The sequence below is a fragment of the Ambystoma mexicanum genome, chromosome 2p (assembly GCF_040938575.1).
Source record: "Ambystoma mexicanum isolate Mex_15411 chromosome 2p, UKY_AmexF1_1, whole genome shotgun sequence".
Lineage (NCBI taxonomy): Eukaryota > Metazoa > Chordata > Amphibia > Caudata > Ambystomatidae > Ambystoma > Ambystoma mexicanum.
The window spans coordinates 173776559-173797408 of record NC_090923.1 but is presented as its reverse complement, the minus strand read 5'-3'; the positions used below and the strand labels follow the sequence as shown (position 1 = coordinate 173797408).

The following is a 20850-nucleotide window of genomic DNA, read 5'->3' as shown; positions in this document are numbered from 1 at the left end:
AGGGACTATCTCACTCCTTCTCACTCAATTTCCCAATCAATATTATCGTACACTCCTCCTTAAATTACGTGGGAACATTTTGCCAACTCGGAAGGGCCTATCTAAAAGGAAAATGATAGGTCTGGTAAACCCGTTTTCCCGATTTTGTGAGAAGGCAGGGGAAATAGAAACTGTGAAGCATTTTCTATTGCTATGTCTGGCTTTATGAGCAAAATGAATGATCTACCTAGATAAGTTTGTAAAGTGGGGAATGAGGGGTGACAACCATTATATTTGGTCCCTATGTATCTCTATCCACAATATTTCAGAGGGTTTGGCAATAGCATCTTTTATTAAATCTTTGAATCTTTGTAATGATCAGGATACAGAGCTGCAATCTACTGGAACTATGGGTACAAAATGTTACTGGGGCTAGTTATAATCTTGCAAACAATTGGTTTTAAGGTTTGGACTGATATACATTTTAATGGGTAGATAATCTATATACTTTGGTAATGTGTGTTCTCTGTGATTTCCCTGTGTTTTTAATGTAATATCGTTTAATGAATTTATATCAACACAGTTAATGTATATTCTTTGTGATTTTTCTTTTGTATTTTTAAAATATGATTTCATGAATTCATATTAACATGGTTGAATGAATTTAAATACTTTCATGAAATTTTGTATTTAGGTGATCTAGGTAACATACGGTAATCTCAACTATTTGTAAACATAATCTCTGTCGTAACATTGTAAAACTGCAGGTATTTTTGTGTGTAGCATTTTGATATTTGAAGTCTAACGGTTTCTTTGTAAACCATATACACCACTTTTTAAAAAAAGAATTACCCTTGTGACTATTTCTTGGCATGGAAGGGGGGGGCTAAGTGAGAGTGATCACTGAATCCTCCTCATACCAGCCCCAGAATGTCATCAGCTGGCTTATGGAGGCATGCAGACTCCTCGCTCACCCACAGATAAGGCAGTGGCATCGGATACAATATTCAATGTTTTAATTCTTACAACACCATTTACGTTTATTATCAGGCAAAACACTTTGCTACCATTCTTACTCTGAATGATATTTTCATTTCTAAGATTGTATCCAAACCATCAAACAACTAAAATGGCTGAAATACTCATGCAAACTATAACATATCTCTTAATCCTTAGAGTATTTGTAATGCACCCAATGCACACCACAGGAGCCATGCTGTAAAAAAAATGGTTTTAACAGTATGTTCGTATGGGACCTTAACTTTGTACAAAAAAAGAAATGATTTAAACGCTGGACTCTAAACCGGAATAATGGAGAAATGCATCCGTATATGCTGTATCATCCCGGGCACCCATAGCAAACTGTATAGGTAGTTGAGACAAGTAAAGTTCAAATAAAAGTCTGAAGTTTTGAATTTTTTAAAGAAAACCTCATTCATCTATATCTGCCCAAAGTGAGGTTTACCCAAAGCGAGAACAACGCCATATAGGTTTTTGAGTTTTCTAGTGTCATGAATCCTGTTGCAAGCTTTTCTATGCTAACGGGTACCTTAAGGATTGTTTACCACATGTACAATGTTCTTTTTTTTAACATACCACGGTTCAGGTCAAGACATCAGGCCACTATCTAGATAAATTACATACAAGTAGATTTGATCTGCGAGGGATCTTTGACTTCCATTCTTTTTTAAATTCAGAATTATATCCAGAATGGCCACCTGAATGGTATGCAAGGATCATATCATAGCTGCATTGACCTCATATTCAACCAAATCAAGTTTGAAAGTATAGCAGCCATAGGTGAAGTATTCTATATCCTAAGAAAGGATTGCCTCCTTTTGTTCTCAATTGTTGTCAATTTTTTGTTGGTCTTTTTGGTTTAACCATTCCACTCCATATAAAAGTAACAACAATTTTGCTAACATTTATATTTTTAAGCGCTCTACTATATCTTAAACCATGTTCTTTTTGTATTTATTTAAAAAAGCATTATGGACATCCCGGAACTGTGTGCTTGGCTAACTAAAGATTTTAATTGGTCGCTCCAATTCAAACGCCTATTAAATCTTAAGCCACAAAATGAATCCATTTACTTTTTCCAATACTCTCGACTCCAAGCACCAGTTAAATTCAGATGTTTTTTTATTGCTGTATTGGAGGAGTATGGTTAATTAAACTTTATAACAACATTGGGGTTTTATTAGCAATTACTGCGTCTCCTGCACAAAGAGTTTGTATGAAGACATTTTGAAGATTTGAAGGAAATATCTTATTTCAATAAACCCACATGCAAGTTAGATACATATAAGGAAAAGCAATTTTGCTGTTAGTGCTCCTGAATGCTCTAACTAGATATTTACTCCTGTATCAGTGTTCAATTCCCTAATAAAATTGAGGGCCTCTGCAGAATACGCCAGCTATGGAATTTATCCCACAGTAGCGTACAATCAGTAATGTCAAAAGTATTCAAAAGAACTATGAATGCCGCGTGCAAACTGGGTCCTAAGTCTAATGTATATTTATCAACAAGTTACTGTAGAGCTAAACTGTAGGCTTAAACAAGTTACTGTAGAGCTACTCTATTAAATGAATGACCTGAAGCCAATCTTTTCATTAGGAATCCGATTATTTTCATCAGACCATTCTGGAACTAGTCCAAAAGAGCTGAGACATATACCTTACCGAATGAGTCCAGTAAGGTTATTGGATTGGTCCCTACTTTTTGAACCCTGTTCTTGACAATATTGTTTGCAATTCAACTTTCAACGGAACACTAGCTTCTCCACTTCAACAGAGTTGATGTGTAAACATTACTCATATTCTGCCCATGTTTTGATACTATGCAGTGCAACATATGCATATACTCATTCCTTTGCAGCTACATGTATGAAGCAATCCTTTTGTAAATTCCCAACCACAGTGCATAGCTTGATTTTTCTCCTGGCAGTTCCTATTGATTACATTCCCAGACCGTTTTGTTTCAGAACTCTTATTGACTGGTGTTATTTGTGTATTATAAGTGAAAAATTATTACAGATTATATTAAAAGAAGTCATGCAAATTTTAAGCTGGTTATATGTTGATAAAACTATACACCCTCACATTTGCATGGACGTGACTAGTGTTTTTTAAATATCTTAACAAATACATGTTTTTTACTTTCTAGTCATAACGACTCCATACAGTGTGTGGCCTACAATCCTGTTACGCACCAGCTGGCCTCCTGCTCCTCCAGTGATTTTGGTAGGCCTCCTAACAGTTTACCATGTGTTTCACGTGTTAAAACAATGTTTATTTCATACTAAATTCATAAAATAAATTCACTATAAAAAGAAAACCTTTTCTGTTAGTATGCAAGAGTGAGTATTATCTGAGTCAGTTAAAGAACCGAAAATACATTTGGTTAGATAGTTGAGGGGCAGGGGCTTGAAGATTTTCTCTAGCATCTGTTGCTGCAGGGTGGACCATAGAAAGGATTTAAAAGTCATTAAAGTGCAAATACATTAGGTGAAGTAGGAGGTTAAGGATGCAATAGCACTGAATGACTTCCACATAGTGGATGTTAGGCTGCAGTTGATCAAGCCCTGGCCATCCTTCACAGTTGCTCCCTTCTTTCTTGACCCTACATTTTGTTTTCCTTGTGTCTCTCCAAACTGTCAATCCGCCTACTTTTCTTACAACCCCATCTACCTAACTTTTGCTTTTCATTCAGATGGTTGAAACGAACATAGAGAGCTATCTAAAAAGACATTTGACCTATGTTGCCTTTTGTGACATGTTTTAACTACCTTTGCAAGAAATTTGAATGTCCTCCGGATTCTTGAGACAAACAAGGACAGATATGCGTCTCTTTAATCATTTTTAAGTTTAGCTGTTCCAATAAAGGCTTTAGAGGGTGGAGGTTCAATTGCAGCTTATAGAGGGTTTATTAGAACCGTCCTACGAGGGGATTTCAGTCTAGGCCTGAACAACCCCTCAGACCTCCAGACCTCTTCTGTGGCTAATGCACTTTTAGTCATCGGCTTTAGACACTGCATAATGGCACCCACCCATATCAAAGGCCAGACACTGTATTGGGTGGCAGAACTCAATAGCCAGATCACCATCTCCAACTCACCATGTCCTTGGTCGGATCACCACATCCTGACATTTAATTGTGCCCCTACTAAACTGCACAGCCTGTACTACCGGCCCTGCCACCATCCTGGTCTCGTAGTGCCTGGAAGATGACCAAAGACTCAATTTCTCCCAACCTCACATCACTTCAACCCGAACACCTCCTCTCGGAGGTCCCAAGGGTCCTGACTGACCTCCACACGAACACCTTGACAAGAGCTGTCAACACTGTAGCCCCTCTCGCTCCCTGGAAGGCCAAAGCCGCAGGACATATCAACTCAAGCCTTACGTACCAAAAAACGCCTACTGGAAGCCACCTGGAAAAAGGCACCGGCTGACTCACCCACAGCCCTATTTAACAAAATTGGGAGAGAATACAAGTGGGCCATCATCGCAGCTAAATCGGCGACCTACAATTCAAGAATCATGCATGCTAAGTCCAACAGGAAATCTTCAAAATTCGCAGAGAGCTGGAAACGCCTTTGCCCCCACCTACCACTATAATCAAAGAGGAGCTGTGCTGTTCGAACATACAGGATAGCATGCAGTCTAAAATGACTTCCCTGCAGCAGAAAATAGCTCTCAAACAAGTGAATATCAAAAATAGCATTACTCCCCACCCCTGCCACTCTACCCTAATCCTTACGCCCGACTTTTCACTTTAGAGAAATCACATAAGCAGTGGTACAACGTTCATTCTTTCAGCAAAACATTTTCGGCAAAAGAAGCTGGAAAACAAAAACTGTGGGTAAATGAACATAGAACCAAATCAGAAACCTCCCTCATTCTCAAAAGTCTAAAGCCCTCAAGATGCAAGGGGGTGGTCTGTCCAGCCGCGATCATCAAAGACTGTTCAGAAGCCCAAGTACCCTTCATCACTAAGTTCATCAACACCTCCTTCTCCTCAAGTTTGGTCCCTGCCAACGTTAAAGAATCTTGGGTCCTCCCGCTACAAACAAAAATGACACTAGTACCAGCAGCACCCAACAACTACTGCCCAATTACCACAGTCCCATTCCTACTAAGGATATTCGATAGGGCAGCCTACAACCAAATATAACACTTCCTTGAAACAAACCTTATCCTAGGATCACAGCAATCGGGCTCAGAGCAGGACATGACACATAATCAGCACTACTAGACCTGAAAAACCACTTATATTCTCAGAGACCAGGGAAAGCCTGCACTTCTCCTCGATCTATCGGCTGCCTTTGTTTTGGTGGACCACAGTATACTATGTCACCACCTCACGGCAGCTACCAACATTTCCCAAGAAACCACTACGTGGGTGGCCTCATTTCTTGAAGGAAGATCCATAAGAGTCTTCTCAGAAATAGCCAGTGCCCCCCTGTTCTCATCCCCTGTGGTGGCACACAAGGATCCTGTGTCCTCCCCCACCTTGTATAACATTTTCACCCAACCGCTCTTTGACCTCCTGGACTCCATCAGCATCTCCTACACTAACTATGCCGATGATCTCCTCCCCCTGCCTGGCATCTATTACATTGACTCCCTTACCATCAACAAAATCTACTCGATAATCCAGGCCTGGATGGCTACAAAGCATTTATGCCACAATGGGATCGCAATTCACATCCTTCACTATTGACGGAATTCCGACCCCTACTCTGTTGCCTCGTCATCTGCCTACACGACCAAACTGATTAATGCTGCCAGACAATTCCTAACACCCACCAGCTGCCTCACCATTGCTCAAGCGGTCATAGGGGCAAGGCTGGACTATTGCAACGTCCTCTGTGCAGGTACCTCCAAACAGAACATTAACAAAATGCAGGTAATCCAAACCAATGCCCTACGTTCTGCACTCAACATCTCCAAAGGAGAGCACATCTATGCAGCTAGAAGGGAGGCCCACTGGCTCCCTATTCGCGAATGTATTATATTTAAAACACTCCCCATCACTCACAAATGCCTTTCTAACACAGCTCCTGTGTACCTGGCACAAAAAATCTTGATAGCCAAAACCAATACACCAGCTAGCTCTGTTCACGCACACAGTCTTTCAATGCCGAAATGTTATCGAGTCAGAGGAGGAGACTCGAGCTTCCCAACGATAGCAGCTAAGCATTGGAATGCCCTCCCACCTGCCCTACGAGCTGAGGAATCATATTGGGCCCTCCGAAAAGCCGTCAAAATGCCCTGTTCACCTAAATCTCTGGACTTACAAGGCATGCTCCCTGCATGGCTTAGTGAGAAAAATGTAAATACACTTTAATGTTATTATTCTATGATACCACACTGTGTAACTGATCTTGACACAGCGCCTTGATGCCTTAGGGCTTAGGTGCTTTACACATGAATAAATAAATAAACTGAGTGTGCTTCTGGGTCTCTTTGCAGTATCTATACGGTTTGGAGGTAGGGCACAATGTTTCATCTAATTCACCAGACCCGGGTGCTAAAGAAAGATACCCAAACCTTGTTAGGACAAATCCCCTTCTGTACTGCACATCAAAAATATTCGTCATTTATTTGGGGTGTTTGGCAACTTGTTATCACTTACATACAAAAGGCATGTGCGAAAAGGAGAAAAGGCAATCAGAGGAGAGACCACAGCCACAATGGTCGGCTCTAAGGGACGTGTTAATTAAATACACATGGACCTATTATAAGATTAGTATACAGGAATAGGAACAAGATGACCTGGAGAAGAAAGGCACCTGAGTTAGCTAAAGACAAGTACGAAGAAGAGCCATAAGGCAGGTGGAAAGTGTGGCAGTAATTATATTCAGTGAAACTGTGATTAGCATCCAGACAGCTGGCTATACACACTCGCTGAACTGTCAAGACACATAAAAATAATAATTATTTGAAAAGTTCAGCCGTCAGCATCATTTTGTAGGAAAGATCATTCAGTTTATCTCTCTGCATACGATTTCAGCCATCCAAAAGATTTGCATCCTATATTCCAAGTGCTTTGCTGCCTTATGGTCTTTGATTTGGAGAGCTAGATATTTCTTGCTTGCATGATTGATTGCTGGGGCACAATTATGCAGCTCATCATTACCTAAAGAGGTATGCGAACGCTATTCATCTCAATGCATAAGAGAACAATTACTGTTTAAGTCGACATATGCTTGTGAAGACATGCTCTAATGTTAAGTAACAATTTTTCAGAATGGACAAAGGGAATTCCAAATTCAGTGTCTGGTAAATGTCTGCCACCCTTGGAAACCAGGCCAAATGAAGGGCGGAAATGAACTATAGGCTGCGTGATGATGTAGAATGAGACTGACAAGGATGGGTCATTTTTTGGGCTATAAACCTATTAAATGAAGAAACCTATCTATCCCTACTTCTAAGGGGCTTGCCCTGCTTCAACCTAGGAAAACATTTGTGACTTGTTAGAATGTCCGTCAAAATAAATATTCTTCCCATCCTCCATCAGAAACCATCTAATCTAATCTAACCCTAACACTAGAAACGTAGATTTTCAATTAAAGTAAAGTTTGTGTTTCTTTACCTGGAGAATGACTCCCTTCTCCTGGTTCAACACTACAGTCTTACGGCATCCCTACAAAATATCCCCACCAAAAATATCGCCGTACATATGGCTGTTTGTCTCGCCGTAGGCAATATTTTTTGGGGGGGGGGTCATTTGTGGGAGCAGGGTTGCAGGGGTGTCCCCTGCAATGTCCATGGGTCCATATCACCGCAAAAATATTGTTGTATCGCAATATTTTTGTGGCGATATTAACACATGGAACCCAGTCTTACAACAGAAGCAACTCATTCAATGTCCAACCACAGGGGACCAGGGAAATGATTCTTTTCTCCCGGCCCTTCTGTCAAAGTTCCTCACAGTATTCTTTAAACACCCTTACAGATAACTTGAATTAGTCTCTTTAACTCTTTCTTAGGAAGCTTAGAAGCTCACAGCGTTATTTGGCTTCCTTTTAACATTTTTTATGAGGGACATCTTTCTTGGATTCTCTAGGTTTTTCTTGTAGGTTTCTCTATTTTTTCTTTGTCATGATGAGGAATTTGTTTGTTGAGGCACTCGGGTTTTCCAATGTTGTTTGTGGGGCTACTGTGCCGAGGCAGATGGTTCCTGATGCCCTCAGTTTAAACAGTGGTATTTGGTGGACCACTGCAACGAGGGAGTTGGCTGCCGACGCAGTCTGCTTGGGCAGTGGTATTGGGCTGACCACTGCGATGAGGGAGAGGACTCCCGGTGGACTCTGCTTGGGCAGGGGTAATAGAATGAGCACTGCGGTGAGGGTTATGACTCCTGATGTACTCTACTTGCATTGGGCCTCTTCCCGGACCCCATTCCCATTACCTGCGGTACCTTGGGGACACTGCTCCAGTTCTTCACAGGGGAGCGGGGACCTCTCCTCATTCTTGCATGGCTTTATAGCAGGCTGGTGGTCTCAATGTTGTTTCTGGAATGAGTCGGTTGCCTACCAAATCCCAGGATGTTCCAGCACTGTCCTGTGCTTCTCGTCTCGCACCTGGAGACACGCGCCTGTTTCTGCTGCAGCATTCCGAGTTTGAACTTCTCCGCCTTTGTTTGTGTATTCCTGGCTTCCCCAATGAGATTAGGCCAGTCTTGCTTTCTACTTTCTACTGTTGACTCTGCGATGTCCCGTCCAGGCTCCAACCTCTAGTTCTTTATGTAGGGCGTGTATCTTCTAAATGCGCCAGAGACATGTTATACTATGACTCGAGTGTTAACGTCTACAATCCATTTAGAAGATGCACGCCATGCAGAAAGAACTAGAGGTTGGAGCCTGGACGGGACATCGCCTTCCTATTCGTGGGTGAACCTGAAACACATTTTCACAGTATATGATGATTTGAGTCCAATTAGGCCCTTTCTGAAGAAGAGGGAATCCTCGAAATGCGTCAGCCGACTTATTTTGGACACTATTGCTTGTACATTATGTTTCTCCTCGCATTTATTATGCTTGTAACATTAAATCATTGTTCTCAAAGAAATATTGTGTTTCAGAACCCATTGTGGTATTAAATTGTGAATTTTACTTTACTTGTTTGACTTTTGAATATCAATATGTTTAACCACCGTTGTGGCGTATGTAGAAAGTGTTCAGGAGACGGGAGGATCCCAAATTTGGGATCTCTTCTCTTTCTTTGCATACGCAGAAAGATCAGCACAGCGCTCAAAATGCAGCGAGGAGGAGCAGGAGGAGGAAGAGGAAGACGAAGAAGAGGATGAGACGCCACATAAGGTGAGCACCCATACCCTGGGACAAGCCCTCACCCTGGACCTTGACTGACAACCGGCTGGTCATCTTGTACTGGCTAAACAGGGAGCCCATAGCAGAGCTGCTCACCTTAATCCAGTGTGATCTAGGGAGCAAGATAAACATAACAACCCTGCTGCTGAAGCTAGTGCTTGTCCTGCAATTCCTGGCAACTGGCACCTCCCAGCACTCCGTGGCCATGATGCATGGCATGTCACAGCCCACATTTTCTAACATGCTTGTGCAGGTGCTGATGCCCTCCTGCGGCATATGTCCCAGTACATCCTCTGCCCACCACCCCGGCACAGGAGCATGCCATGAAGGCACACTTTTATGCAGTAGCCCCCATGCCCAACGTCATTTCTGCTCTGGATTGTACTCATGTGGTATTGGTGGCCCCCAGGCACGTGAAGAGGTATACCGCATCAGGAAGCGGTATCACTCCCTCAGCGTCCAAGTCCCCTGCTATCCTGACCTCTTTATAACACACTGCTGTGCCCACTTCCCTGATTCCACCCACAATGCCATGGTCCTGCGAAACAGCACATTGCCTGGATACATAAAGAGGCACAGAGGCCAACAGACGTGGATAGTGGGTGAGTACAAGTGCCATCACACTAGAGAAAAACAATGTGAAGTGGGCGGGCATAGCCAGAACAGAAAAATACATGCCCTGTTAAGACCCTGTACTTGCAGAACCTGCCCTCTCACCGCACTAATGACAGCTCACAACCCTCCGGACGTGGACATGATGGACAATGCTGTATGAATTTCCAAATGCAAATTGCCCCAACAGACTACCAGCACACACACACAGGACTACAGATACCTCAATGCAGTGTTTTACATCCCTATTCCTTGAACCACAAGTTACAACTCTGCACCTATATAATGTTACACTGGCAGTAGTAATGCCATGTACACAGGTATATGACACCATCATGGAATAAACGCAGACAACAAAAACCTGTGAAGGTACAACTAACCAACCATCAGGGCACATGCATGAGAGCAACGCACAGACCCAAAACTGCTACCATGGCATTCTGCCATGACAAGCACAGACTCTGAAAGCAACAACTGCTGGCTGTGAGCTGGGCAGAGATGGACGTATGGTTTGTCAGGAACTTGTGGACAATTTTCTTTTAGCATATTAATATCCACATGCTATCACCAACGTAAATAATTGTCACATCAAGAATTAAACACATGTACACAAAAAGGAATGTTCGTGCATTGCTTCAAGTGAACTGATATTTAATGCTGACATGTGCAAACACCCTCCCCACAAAACCATCCCCAACACACTGTCCTCACAACACCATCCCCAACACACCCTCCCTACTTCCCCGCTCCCCACAACACCATCCCCAACACATTCTGACCCACCTTCCTTCCCATAACAGCATCTCCAACACACCCTTGTGCCCATTTACAAATGTCCAGTCACTTGCATGGCCTCTTTCCCTTACGGGTCTCCCACAGCACCTACGGAGCTAGTATGCACGCCAAGCGGCACCTTTGGTTGATGGGCAATGATCCCTCTATGAGGGTGATGGAGCTGGATTGCTCAGACCGTTGTCCCCACATGTGTTGCATGGTCAACAATATGCTGGCCTGCATAACATCTGCAAACGCCCGAATGCCCTGACATAAGTCAGCACGGCAGATGTTGCAGCCGCCTGTCGTAGGCCATGGCCCTCACTACTCTCCTTGTGGTGCCCTGGACACAGTCCCAGATGGCCTGCAGGTGTAATACCTGCGTGTCAACAGGTTTTTCCAGGCACACCTGGCGCAGTTCCATTGCGTCCAGCCTCCTCACCATGGCTTCATCCTGTGTGGCATGGGGAATGGGTTGAAGGGCTATGAGGAGGGCTGGGGCTGAAGCACGTTGACCTGTATGACCAGACGTCTGTCTCTCTGACACCTGAATATTCTGGTCATGATGCTGGCTGTCCCGGTCAGGTAAGAGGGGGGGTTGATGGGCCAGTTGGGTGGGAGGGTACCTCCTGCCAGCAGCTGGCTCCCCTGTCACGTCCACTATGACTGGCTTTTGGGGGGAGGTTGCAGGTGCCATGGATGAAGTCCCTGTGGTTATGTTACCGTCACTGCCAACAGGTGCTTTGCTGGCACTGGCAGGTGGAGTGCTGTTGGGTCCTGGTGTCATATTTCTTTCCTATTGCCTTCCATTGGCATCGCTGGGCGACGCAGGGGTGGTGGCTAATGATGTAGCCCTGGAGGCCCGGCCTTGGGACGTAGAGGGGCTATCCACCTCCTCCTGAGTCGCCTGTGAGCCTCTTGGGTGAAAAATGACATGCTGTCAGTCATGCATACTTGTACGTGGGCTTGCTAGTCACACATGCTACATGGTGGAGGGACATCCTACAAATGTGGACTGAAGGGTATGGTTGATTGCAGGCCAATGCATATAGCCACAGAATGGTGGGGGTGTACACCCCATTGGCATGTGCTCTTTGCTCTTGTGCTGCCGAGCTGGCCTTTCGATATGGGTTCGGCTGTGGGTCAACTTTGACATTTGAACTTTCTCAGCACATGTGGGTGCTGCACATAGCTGCCATGTGCTCCCATGTCAAGTTGTAATAAGGTGGTAATTACGCCCTGACACCATGGCAGTAACGGTAAGTACCACCCAACTCGTAATGAGGGCCAATATTTGGAAGAGAGAGGTGGAAGTAAACAAAAGGTGGTAGGAGGAAACCTCTGTATTATTATTTATATCAAGTCATTTATTCTGCACAGATTTAGGTTCGGGAAACAACCAAGTGATTAGTAGACAGGATGCGATTGAAAAAGAGACCAGGGGGGGCGCTGTTGCGCACGGCTAAGATGGCCGCCTAGGCGAAGAGCTCCGGCTCGACTGAAATCCTTTTCACTAATTAATCCTTCCAGGTTAGCGTTGGCCGACGTACAACTGCAGAATATTGCCGCGGAATACCCTTGGAAGACATCCTGCAAAGGCTGGGCGAGTGGACCATGGGACGGCGGAGCTGTCATCGTCTGTACCGGCAGCGCCTGTAGAGCCGGGGCCTGGCCGCTGGTGGGCTCCAAACGATCCGCACTCGAGCCCGGGGCTCGCGACGGCTGCGCGGCCTGGTGGGGGAGGGGCAACTTGCCCGAACACGGACGCTGCCTGAGGACGGTGACGCACCACTCATTCTCACACTGGACCGATCAGCGGGGTGAGAGCAGACCCCCTCGTCCCGGACTTCGGGCCGCAGGAGAGATCAAGCGAGGAAACGCCGTGACGACAACGCCAGCCCCGTGAATCTGGTCCCGCCCGCGGCTAGGCCCAACTGGGACGTAGCTGGTCAAGTAAGTGGACAGACCAGGGAGGCGGATATACAAGGGGCCAGCACCCTCCGCAAGGAACATCCGTGCCATGGGAGCGGGGGCGAACGATTCAGTTTTGGGACGAGGTTCCACCGTAGACTGAGGAGCGCTACGAGGCGCCGGGAATAAACATCCTATTCACGGACCCCCCCGGGTGCAAATACTTCCTGCGCTGTCGGACGGCAGCAAAATCCGCCTGGACGCCAAACAGACCCCGTGCTCCCATACACGATGTGATAGACCCTGAACAGTGAGGTCCGGAGGACCGCTTAATCTCATCACTCATCCACCCCCGCACGGTGTGGGCGGTGGGGGGCACTACATTACGTCCCGGTTGAGGAAGGCAGTAGACAGCCGGAGAAGCTGCAGGCCAGAAGTACTCCTGGATCCCCTTGACAGAGGGGTAAAGACAAGGCGACGGCTGTACGCCAGACACCGAAACCTTTTACCCAACATACAAGGCTTTGCTGCATGCGAGGACCGCGGAGGCCCACGGCAGCGCCCCAGGGACGAGATTGTACACCCCGGTGCCCACCCCCCAGCCTGCCTGCATCGTGGTGCACCAATAACTCGTAACATAACCGCTGCTGAAGGTCATAGGCGGCCGGCAGCATACGGACGTGGGAGAGCACAATCTACCCTGGGAGTTGCAACGCCACCCAATGGGCCGCACTGACAAAAAAGCTGCGGGGATGAGAAAAACCAACCAAATGGACTCCTACACAAGCTCCCAACAACAGTAGACACCAGGAGGGGCAGCACAAACATCCGATGCCCAAAACACAGATCCACTGGATCGCTTGGCCACAATTGTACAGAATGGGTTCCTGGCAGTCAATGTGAAATTAGACGACATTGTGGCGACGATTGGCTCCTTGAAAGCGCGAGTGGAGAAGGAAAGTGCACGCATCTCAGAGGCAGAAAACAGGATAGGTGTAAATGAAGACGTGCTCGCACAACATGGTCGTGACATAGCCTCACTCCAGTCAGAACTCCGCAAGACGCAGAACAAATGCAAGGATCTCGAATCCAGATCCCGCAGAAACAATATCCGTATTGTTGGAGTGTCAGTCGTTTGGCAAGGGCTCCATGGAGAGAAGGGTGGAAGAGCTATTGAAATCTGTACTAGGGGAAGACTCCCTATCCAATCACTTCCTCGTTGAAAGGGCCCATCGCACCCTGGCGCCAATCCCCAAGCCGGGCGCTCCACCCCGAACCATCATTGCGCGTCTCCTCAACTACAGGGACAGAGATGTGATCCTGCGATTAGCAAGAGAAAAGGGGACACTACACCATGAAGACAACAGAATACATATTTATCCGGATTTTTCTGCAAATGTACAGGCACAACGCAGATCCTACGAGATGGTTAAAAAGCAACTGCGACTTCGTAATACACCATATGCCTTGATATTCCCTGCAAAAATGAGAATTCAACATGGTGGCAGAGCCCACTTCTTTGAACACCCCGCAGAGGCACTGGCATATGTCGAGGCCTTCATTCCGCTGCCCCCAAGAGACCGCGCAAGAGACCCAAATGCTGGACCCCGCCAGGGTGAGGGCAGAGGTGATCCGGTGGATGGATAAGACACCCCCCCACAAGTTGCACTATGTTCCTGTTTCACTACACTGTCGGCACAGCTAAACTGAACTGAAATCCGAGATAATCGGGCCGTAGAGTCTCCCGCATGGGCGGCCAAACGGCTGAGCATTGCTTTGCGACGATGCACCCTCAGGAAAGTTCCAATCAGTTATTTGGGTACATCGTCAAGTTGGGGCAGATGATGTGGGTGGTGGGAGGGGTAGGGCTAATGGGTAAGTTCTCTTGTTGGTATCACCGCCCAGACGAGTTTCAGTCTGGGAGGGAATTGTGCACAGTTGAAGGTTGTAGTTTGTTTGGAAAACGGTCTCACAAGTGCTGGCACCGCCTCAGTCCTGAATGCATGTGCATCTATGGTTGTCGAAACTTAACACAATCTACACGCATAGATAATGGGGGACGGGCTAATGGTTAAACTAATGACGTGGAATGTCCGAGGCCTAAACAATCCAATGAAAGCCAGAAAAGTGGGCAATTATGTCAGCGGGCACGGGCCCCAAATTTTAATGCTACAGGAAACGCATGCACAGGGCACGGTTAATGATCAAATACTGGTGAAATGGGGTAAACAGCGGTTTTCCACGAACTACTCCTCACAATCCAGGGGGGTAAGCATCCTGATCCACAAATCGCTAGGGTTCATCGAAAAAGGCCACCTGTTGGACTCGATGGGCAGATATGTGCTGGTCTGGGGGGAAATCGCTGGCGAACAAATGACCCTGGTAAATACCTATGGCCCTAATCTCGAGGATCCAGACTTTTACTTGCATATATTTGAAATTCTTGCTAAACATGAAGCAACAAACATAATATGGGGAGGCGACTTTAACGTTGTGCTGGACCAGGCCCTGGACAGGTCAGCCAAGACGCCTAGGCCACCGTCTAGGACGTCGCTAGCTTTGAAACAGATAGTGCAGCAGCTGTCCCTGCTGGACGCCTGGAGAGTGCTGCATCCAACAAGCAAACGGTACACATTCTATTCCTCTGTACATGACAGCGAGTCGCGTATCGACTATTGATTTATTCCCTCAAGCACTTCACACGCCTTGCAGAGTTGCGAGATTCTCCCCCGTACCCTATCTGATCACTCCCCGGTGACCATGGAAATCATTATCAGGGGTGCCCCCAAGCCGGCTAGGAGGTGGAGAATGCCTACTGGTATATTAAAAGACCCAAACGTAGTGGAGGGCCTCCACACAGACATTGCCGACTTCTTCACAAACAACATTGGGTCTGTGGACCATATCTCATCAGTCTGGGAAGCATTCAAGGTGTGGGCAAGAGGGGTCCTAATATCTAAAACAACGGGCCTACTGAGAGAGGTACGCCGAGACTTGGAGAGGGTGGAAAGGGAACTAACCGTATTGGAGGAGACTTATAGCCGGACGCATGGTGGAGATACCCTCGCCGAAATACATAAATCCCTTAGGGAATTTGATAGACTGGCAACAAGGGAGGGTCACTACATAGCAGCCCCTTCCAGAGCCCGGAGATACGGGGAGGGGAACAAGGCTGGGAAAATGCTGGCCAATCTGGTCAAGCAGGAAAACAATGTGGCCCCGATTGCGTCGATACTCACGGCGCAAGGCGCGATGATAACAAGTGAACAGGGAATAAATGATGAATTTGTACAGTTCTATAAAACACTGTACATGAACCGAGACAGGAAATCCCCTGATGAGATCAAAGCCTATCTGGCAGCCTTGGATCTCCCTAAACTCACAGAAGAAAGCAGACACATATTGGAGCAACCTGTCACGGCAGAGGAGCTCACTGAGGCGATCAAGGGGCTTACGTCTGGCAAGGGTCGGGCTCGGATGGCCTGGGAGTGGAATTCTACAAGGAATTCTGGGAAGAACTGGTCCCAGTCCTGCTGGAGGTATGGGGGAGGCTTTGAGTAAACAAACCCTGCCACAAACAATGCGTGAGGCCATAATAACTGTGTTGCCCAAGCCCCGCCGCCCGCCACAAGACATGTCATCCTATAGACCCCTGTCTCTAATAAACGTAGATGCCAAAATCTTTGCGAAAGTACTGGCAAACCGTATGCTACCCGTCACGCCAACACTAGTACATGCTGATCAAAGCGGGTTCATTCCCCAACGGTCCACCGCCCTCAATTTGCGTAGACTATTTGGCATAATGTCACAGATCAACCAAAGCAAACAGGCAGTGGCGATATCCCTGGACGCCGAGAAAGCGTTTGACTCGGTCTCCTGGGAATATCTGTTCTCCGTGTTGGAGGCATTTGGGGTTGGCCCACATTTCATCCGATATGTCAAACTACTTTATACAGCTCCATGTGCGAAAGTACACACAAATAGAACCATGTCTCAGTTGTTTGAACTAGGCAGGGGTACCAGACAGGGGTGCCCCTTCTCCCCTATACTTTTTGCTTTAACAATTGAGCCCATGGCGTCGGCGATAAGAGTGAGGCACGATAGTAGAGGCATAACACTGAAGGGAGCCACCCAAATAATATCATTATATGCGGATGATACGCTACTCTATGTTCGCGAACCTGACAAAAACATCATACCCATCATGACAGATATTAACGAATTTGCAGAATATTCTGGATACAAGGTCAAAAACTCCAAATCAGAAGTGTTCCCACTCACCCCTTGCACAAGATGCCCGGTTCATATCTGCGGCCTTAAATGGTCTGCGCATCACATCAGATACCTTGGCGTACTAGTCTCCTGTAATAAACAAACATTATACATCGACAATCACGAACAGGTGCTACACACACTACAAGTCAAACTGCAGACATGGAGGCGTCTCCCAATTTCATTACATGGTAGAATTGCCATTCTTAAAATGATTGTACTTCCGAAATTGTTATATCTATTTGTAAATATCCCCATATGGCCGGGGAGAGAATTCTTCTCTAGACTCCGCTCGATGGTGGTGTCCTTTCTGTGGGACGGGAAGTCAGCCAGAATCAGCTGGGAAAAGATGACAGAGCCATATGAGAAAGGGGGACTAGCCGCACCAGACTTTGAGCTCTATTATACCGTATCACAAGCACAATTTGCAAAGTACTGGTGCGGTGACTGGGACAACTCCCCTCACACGCAAATAGAAGAATACACTACCGAGCCCACCAACATTGGGTCAGTGATCTTCAACACCAGACATAAAGACTCCTGCGAGTTTGACCCTGTGAGTTTCACGGTAAGAGCCTGGGGAGTGATATACAAAAGGCTGAAAATAGAGAATCTGTATAATCCTGAGGTGCCCCTGTGGAATTACCCTGGCCTCCCCCCCACGTTCGATACTGATATACAGGAAGCCTGGGACCCTGGCAAGGAGATGAAAATAGGCGATATGTACCTAGAGGGGAAATTCGTGACCCTGGAGTTATTCACTAGGGGCATAGGAGGTGGGCAGCTCAGGACACTGCAGTACTATCGAATGAGATCAGCGTATCATAGACGCTGGCCGTCATTCCCAGATGAACCCCCTTCCCACCCGTGTGTGCAGTTGGCCACATCGCGGGATGGGCTGGGAGTTTCCGAACTTTACAAGGCAATACAGACTCACTCCGCAGTGGTAAGCCAGGCGAGGGAGAAATGGGAGATGGATATGACAACGCAAATAACAGAAGAAAGATGGGCGAGATGCTGTGCATTAACAAAACGAGTCTCCCTTAATGCCGGGCTTCGATTAATACAATTTAAAATCCTAAATAGACTGCATTACACTCCTGCCAGGATAGCTGCATTCACACCAGATGATCCAGGCAAATGTCCCAAGTGTGGGTCTCTGGCGGCGGGGTCCTACCATATGTACTGGGAGTGTCCGGATGTGATGCGGTTCTGGGAGAAAGTTGCAGAAATGTTACACGAAGTCACACAGATTCCCCCGCACCTGACCCCACAAAAATACTTATTTGGGGATATAGGCAAATGCTCCGAAAAACGTAGAAGATTGTTTAATGTGTCGTGCGTAATAGCTAAAAAATGTATATTAAAGGTATTGAAGAGCACAGCTGCCCCCACCATGGACGTTTTTCTACGTGAACTAACTTACATCAACGAATGCGAGGAGCAATACGTAATGTCCCAACCGAGTACGAGCAGGCCGAAAGACATTTGGGGCCCATTCAGGTCATACCTCTGTGATATGCTTTCCGATACTGAAACAACTGTTTAAACGACAACTGTTATATACATTTGTTTAACAACAATAATGCCATGTATGCTACATCATATTGTGTCTGTTAAGTGCCACTGCAATTGTTGAGACCTCAATAAAAACATGTTTTAATAAAAAAAAAAAAGAAAAAGAGACCAGGAGATGGGAAGTGAAAAACCACTATAGTAGGAAGATGTTTAAGGACAGTACGAGATAAAGGGAGAAAAAAAGGCTAACGGATTTAAGAATGCTGAGAGTTGCTACAGCCAGAGAACATCAGGATCGAGGTGCGGGGAGAAGTATTGAGGGCAGTTTGGAAAGGAGGAGGGTGGAGAGAAGAATTTAATTAGATTTTGCATTTTGCAGACACACTAAAGCCTGAGGGAAAGAAATTCACGAGGGGTGGGGTGGTGAATGTATCAGATAGTGGCAAAGGCAGTGCAGATGTGAATGAGGAAGTAAAGAGAAGTAGGACCTGGAGATCTAAGGTAAGATCTCCTTTGGAGCAGAGACGAGAAGCAGACAACCCAAATCCTACAGCCCAATGCACCCAGGAATCAAGACTGAAGTGGAGGGTTGTCCTTTAGAACCCCAATGCTGTGAGTGACTAAGAAACCCCCTAATTCCCCAGAAAGGAAACCCAGGTGGTGATTCTTTATAGACTGAAAGAACTGGAAACCAGGATAGAAGCCATCCTCCTGTTGCTGTATGTTGTTTGTCGTTGAAGTTGTTGCTGTCTTTAAAGTGCAAAAACTCATATTCCAATATGAGCTTTTTTGAGATCTCAGAAATGTGTTTGTTACAGTTTAAATCAGCCTCCCTGGAAAAAACCACAGTTTTTCAATGATTTAACAAAGGTTGTTCCAAACACCAGATAACCGTAGAGGAGCATTTGTGAGGGTTGTTAAGAAGATTTTTGGGCCACGAAAAACACATTCAATTTCTTGAGGGCTTAACTGAAAACAATTGTTCTGCATCCAACCAACATTGAATCCTCGAAAGGCTGTTAATCAAAACAGTAAGACAACCCCAAAGATAAAGATTTATTTTCATACATTTGGGTGTCCTAAAGAAATGGGACTGAATACCCCGGTTACTAAGCAAAAAAACAATGGCATAATGTAAATATTAAAAAGCAGCAGAGGAAGTGGAGATGGCCCATTACAGTGGCAGCCAGGGCTGAAGCGGCCAACAGGCCTGTCTGTGGCGGGTGCTGCAGTCCTGGCATGCTGAGTTGCCATGCAATCACTGCCACCGTCAACAACGTTGCCACTGCACATGCCCACCCACCCACATGGGACCGTATGGGACTCAATGCAAATGTGATTCAAGAACATCTTGCCGCCTGACTTCCTGGCCACTGGACTTTGATTAATTATTACAGTTGCACTGTTAAGTCAGTATATGTACATTGGCAATGGCTCCAGTAGCAAGCTGCTGGTAGCACTGGCAGGGTTAATACAGGACACATAATGAGGCACAGTGTCACCTGCACACTGCAGCAGGAACACCCATATACAGCTCCATGTACAACATGGCTATGGCGTAGGCCACGCACCCAGGCACCCAATCCCCCGCCCCCAACCTGCACATACAAACACAGATAAACAACTCTTCAGCAGGCTCAACTGACAATAGATAATAACATAACCCACAAATTTGCATCCTGGTCACGCGTATTGCATGTGTGTCTGCCATGCTGCCACTGCCAGCACATCACAACACTGGTACGCCCTCACCTCCACGGACATATGGGCACACACTGATTGTGGAGTGCATGTTCCTCATATGACCCTGGCAGCCATGCCATGAAAACACCACACACATCCTGGCCATGCAACCAGGTCACACATCGACCCCATGCACGCACCACCCTCCAACAACCTTTGCAACACGTCCCAAATATCTGCACATGGGAAGACATGCATGGCACTACCCACAACCCAATATGGGTGTACATGTGAGCATATCCAGCACACCTGTGTCACATGTGCCGTCTGCAAAGTGCCTGCAGCTGAGTCAACACAACCCATGCATGAGTTAGACATACCATGCAGCATTGCCTGCCCCCACAAGTAATATAGCACGATGACCAGTTTGCATGTAATTGTAAATCTTCCAGTCAGTTTCCTAACAGCATGCCTTTCATTCACCCTACTGGAGCTGACATGGATGGCGGTCAATCACAAACATCAAGGGGCAGCGGACGTGTAAGACCCATAGCAGAACGTCCCTCAACCTCTGGTGCAAGCACCTGGGCCATCAGGGCAGTGACAACTGCAATGGTACACCACGCAGAGCCGGCAGACATTCCTGCTGCCCCTGTGACACAGGCAGCCCCTCTGCCTGTCCCACCTGCTGCCCCCGTGACACACGTAACCACATGTGCATTCCCACTGGGGCGTGCAGCACCACCACCCCACCAGGCCGAGT

The 20850-nt window shown here is 46.4% G+C and overlaps 1 protein-coding gene across 4 annotated transcripts in view; it reads left to right on the top strand.

Moving 5' to 3' along the window:
• Window positions 1-20850, top strand: part of IFT122 (intraflagellar transport 122) — a 1464758-nt gene that overhangs the window by 292849 nt on the left and 1151059 nt on the right. For all 4 annotated transcript variants that reach the window (XM_069643447.1, XM_069643448.1, XM_069643450.1 and 1 more), the window contains exon 5: window positions 3146-3222. In XM_069643447.1, coding sequence (XP_069499548.1) covers window positions 3146-3222 — 77 coding nt within the window. The remainder of the gene's footprint in view (window positions 1-3145; window positions 3223-20850) is intronic.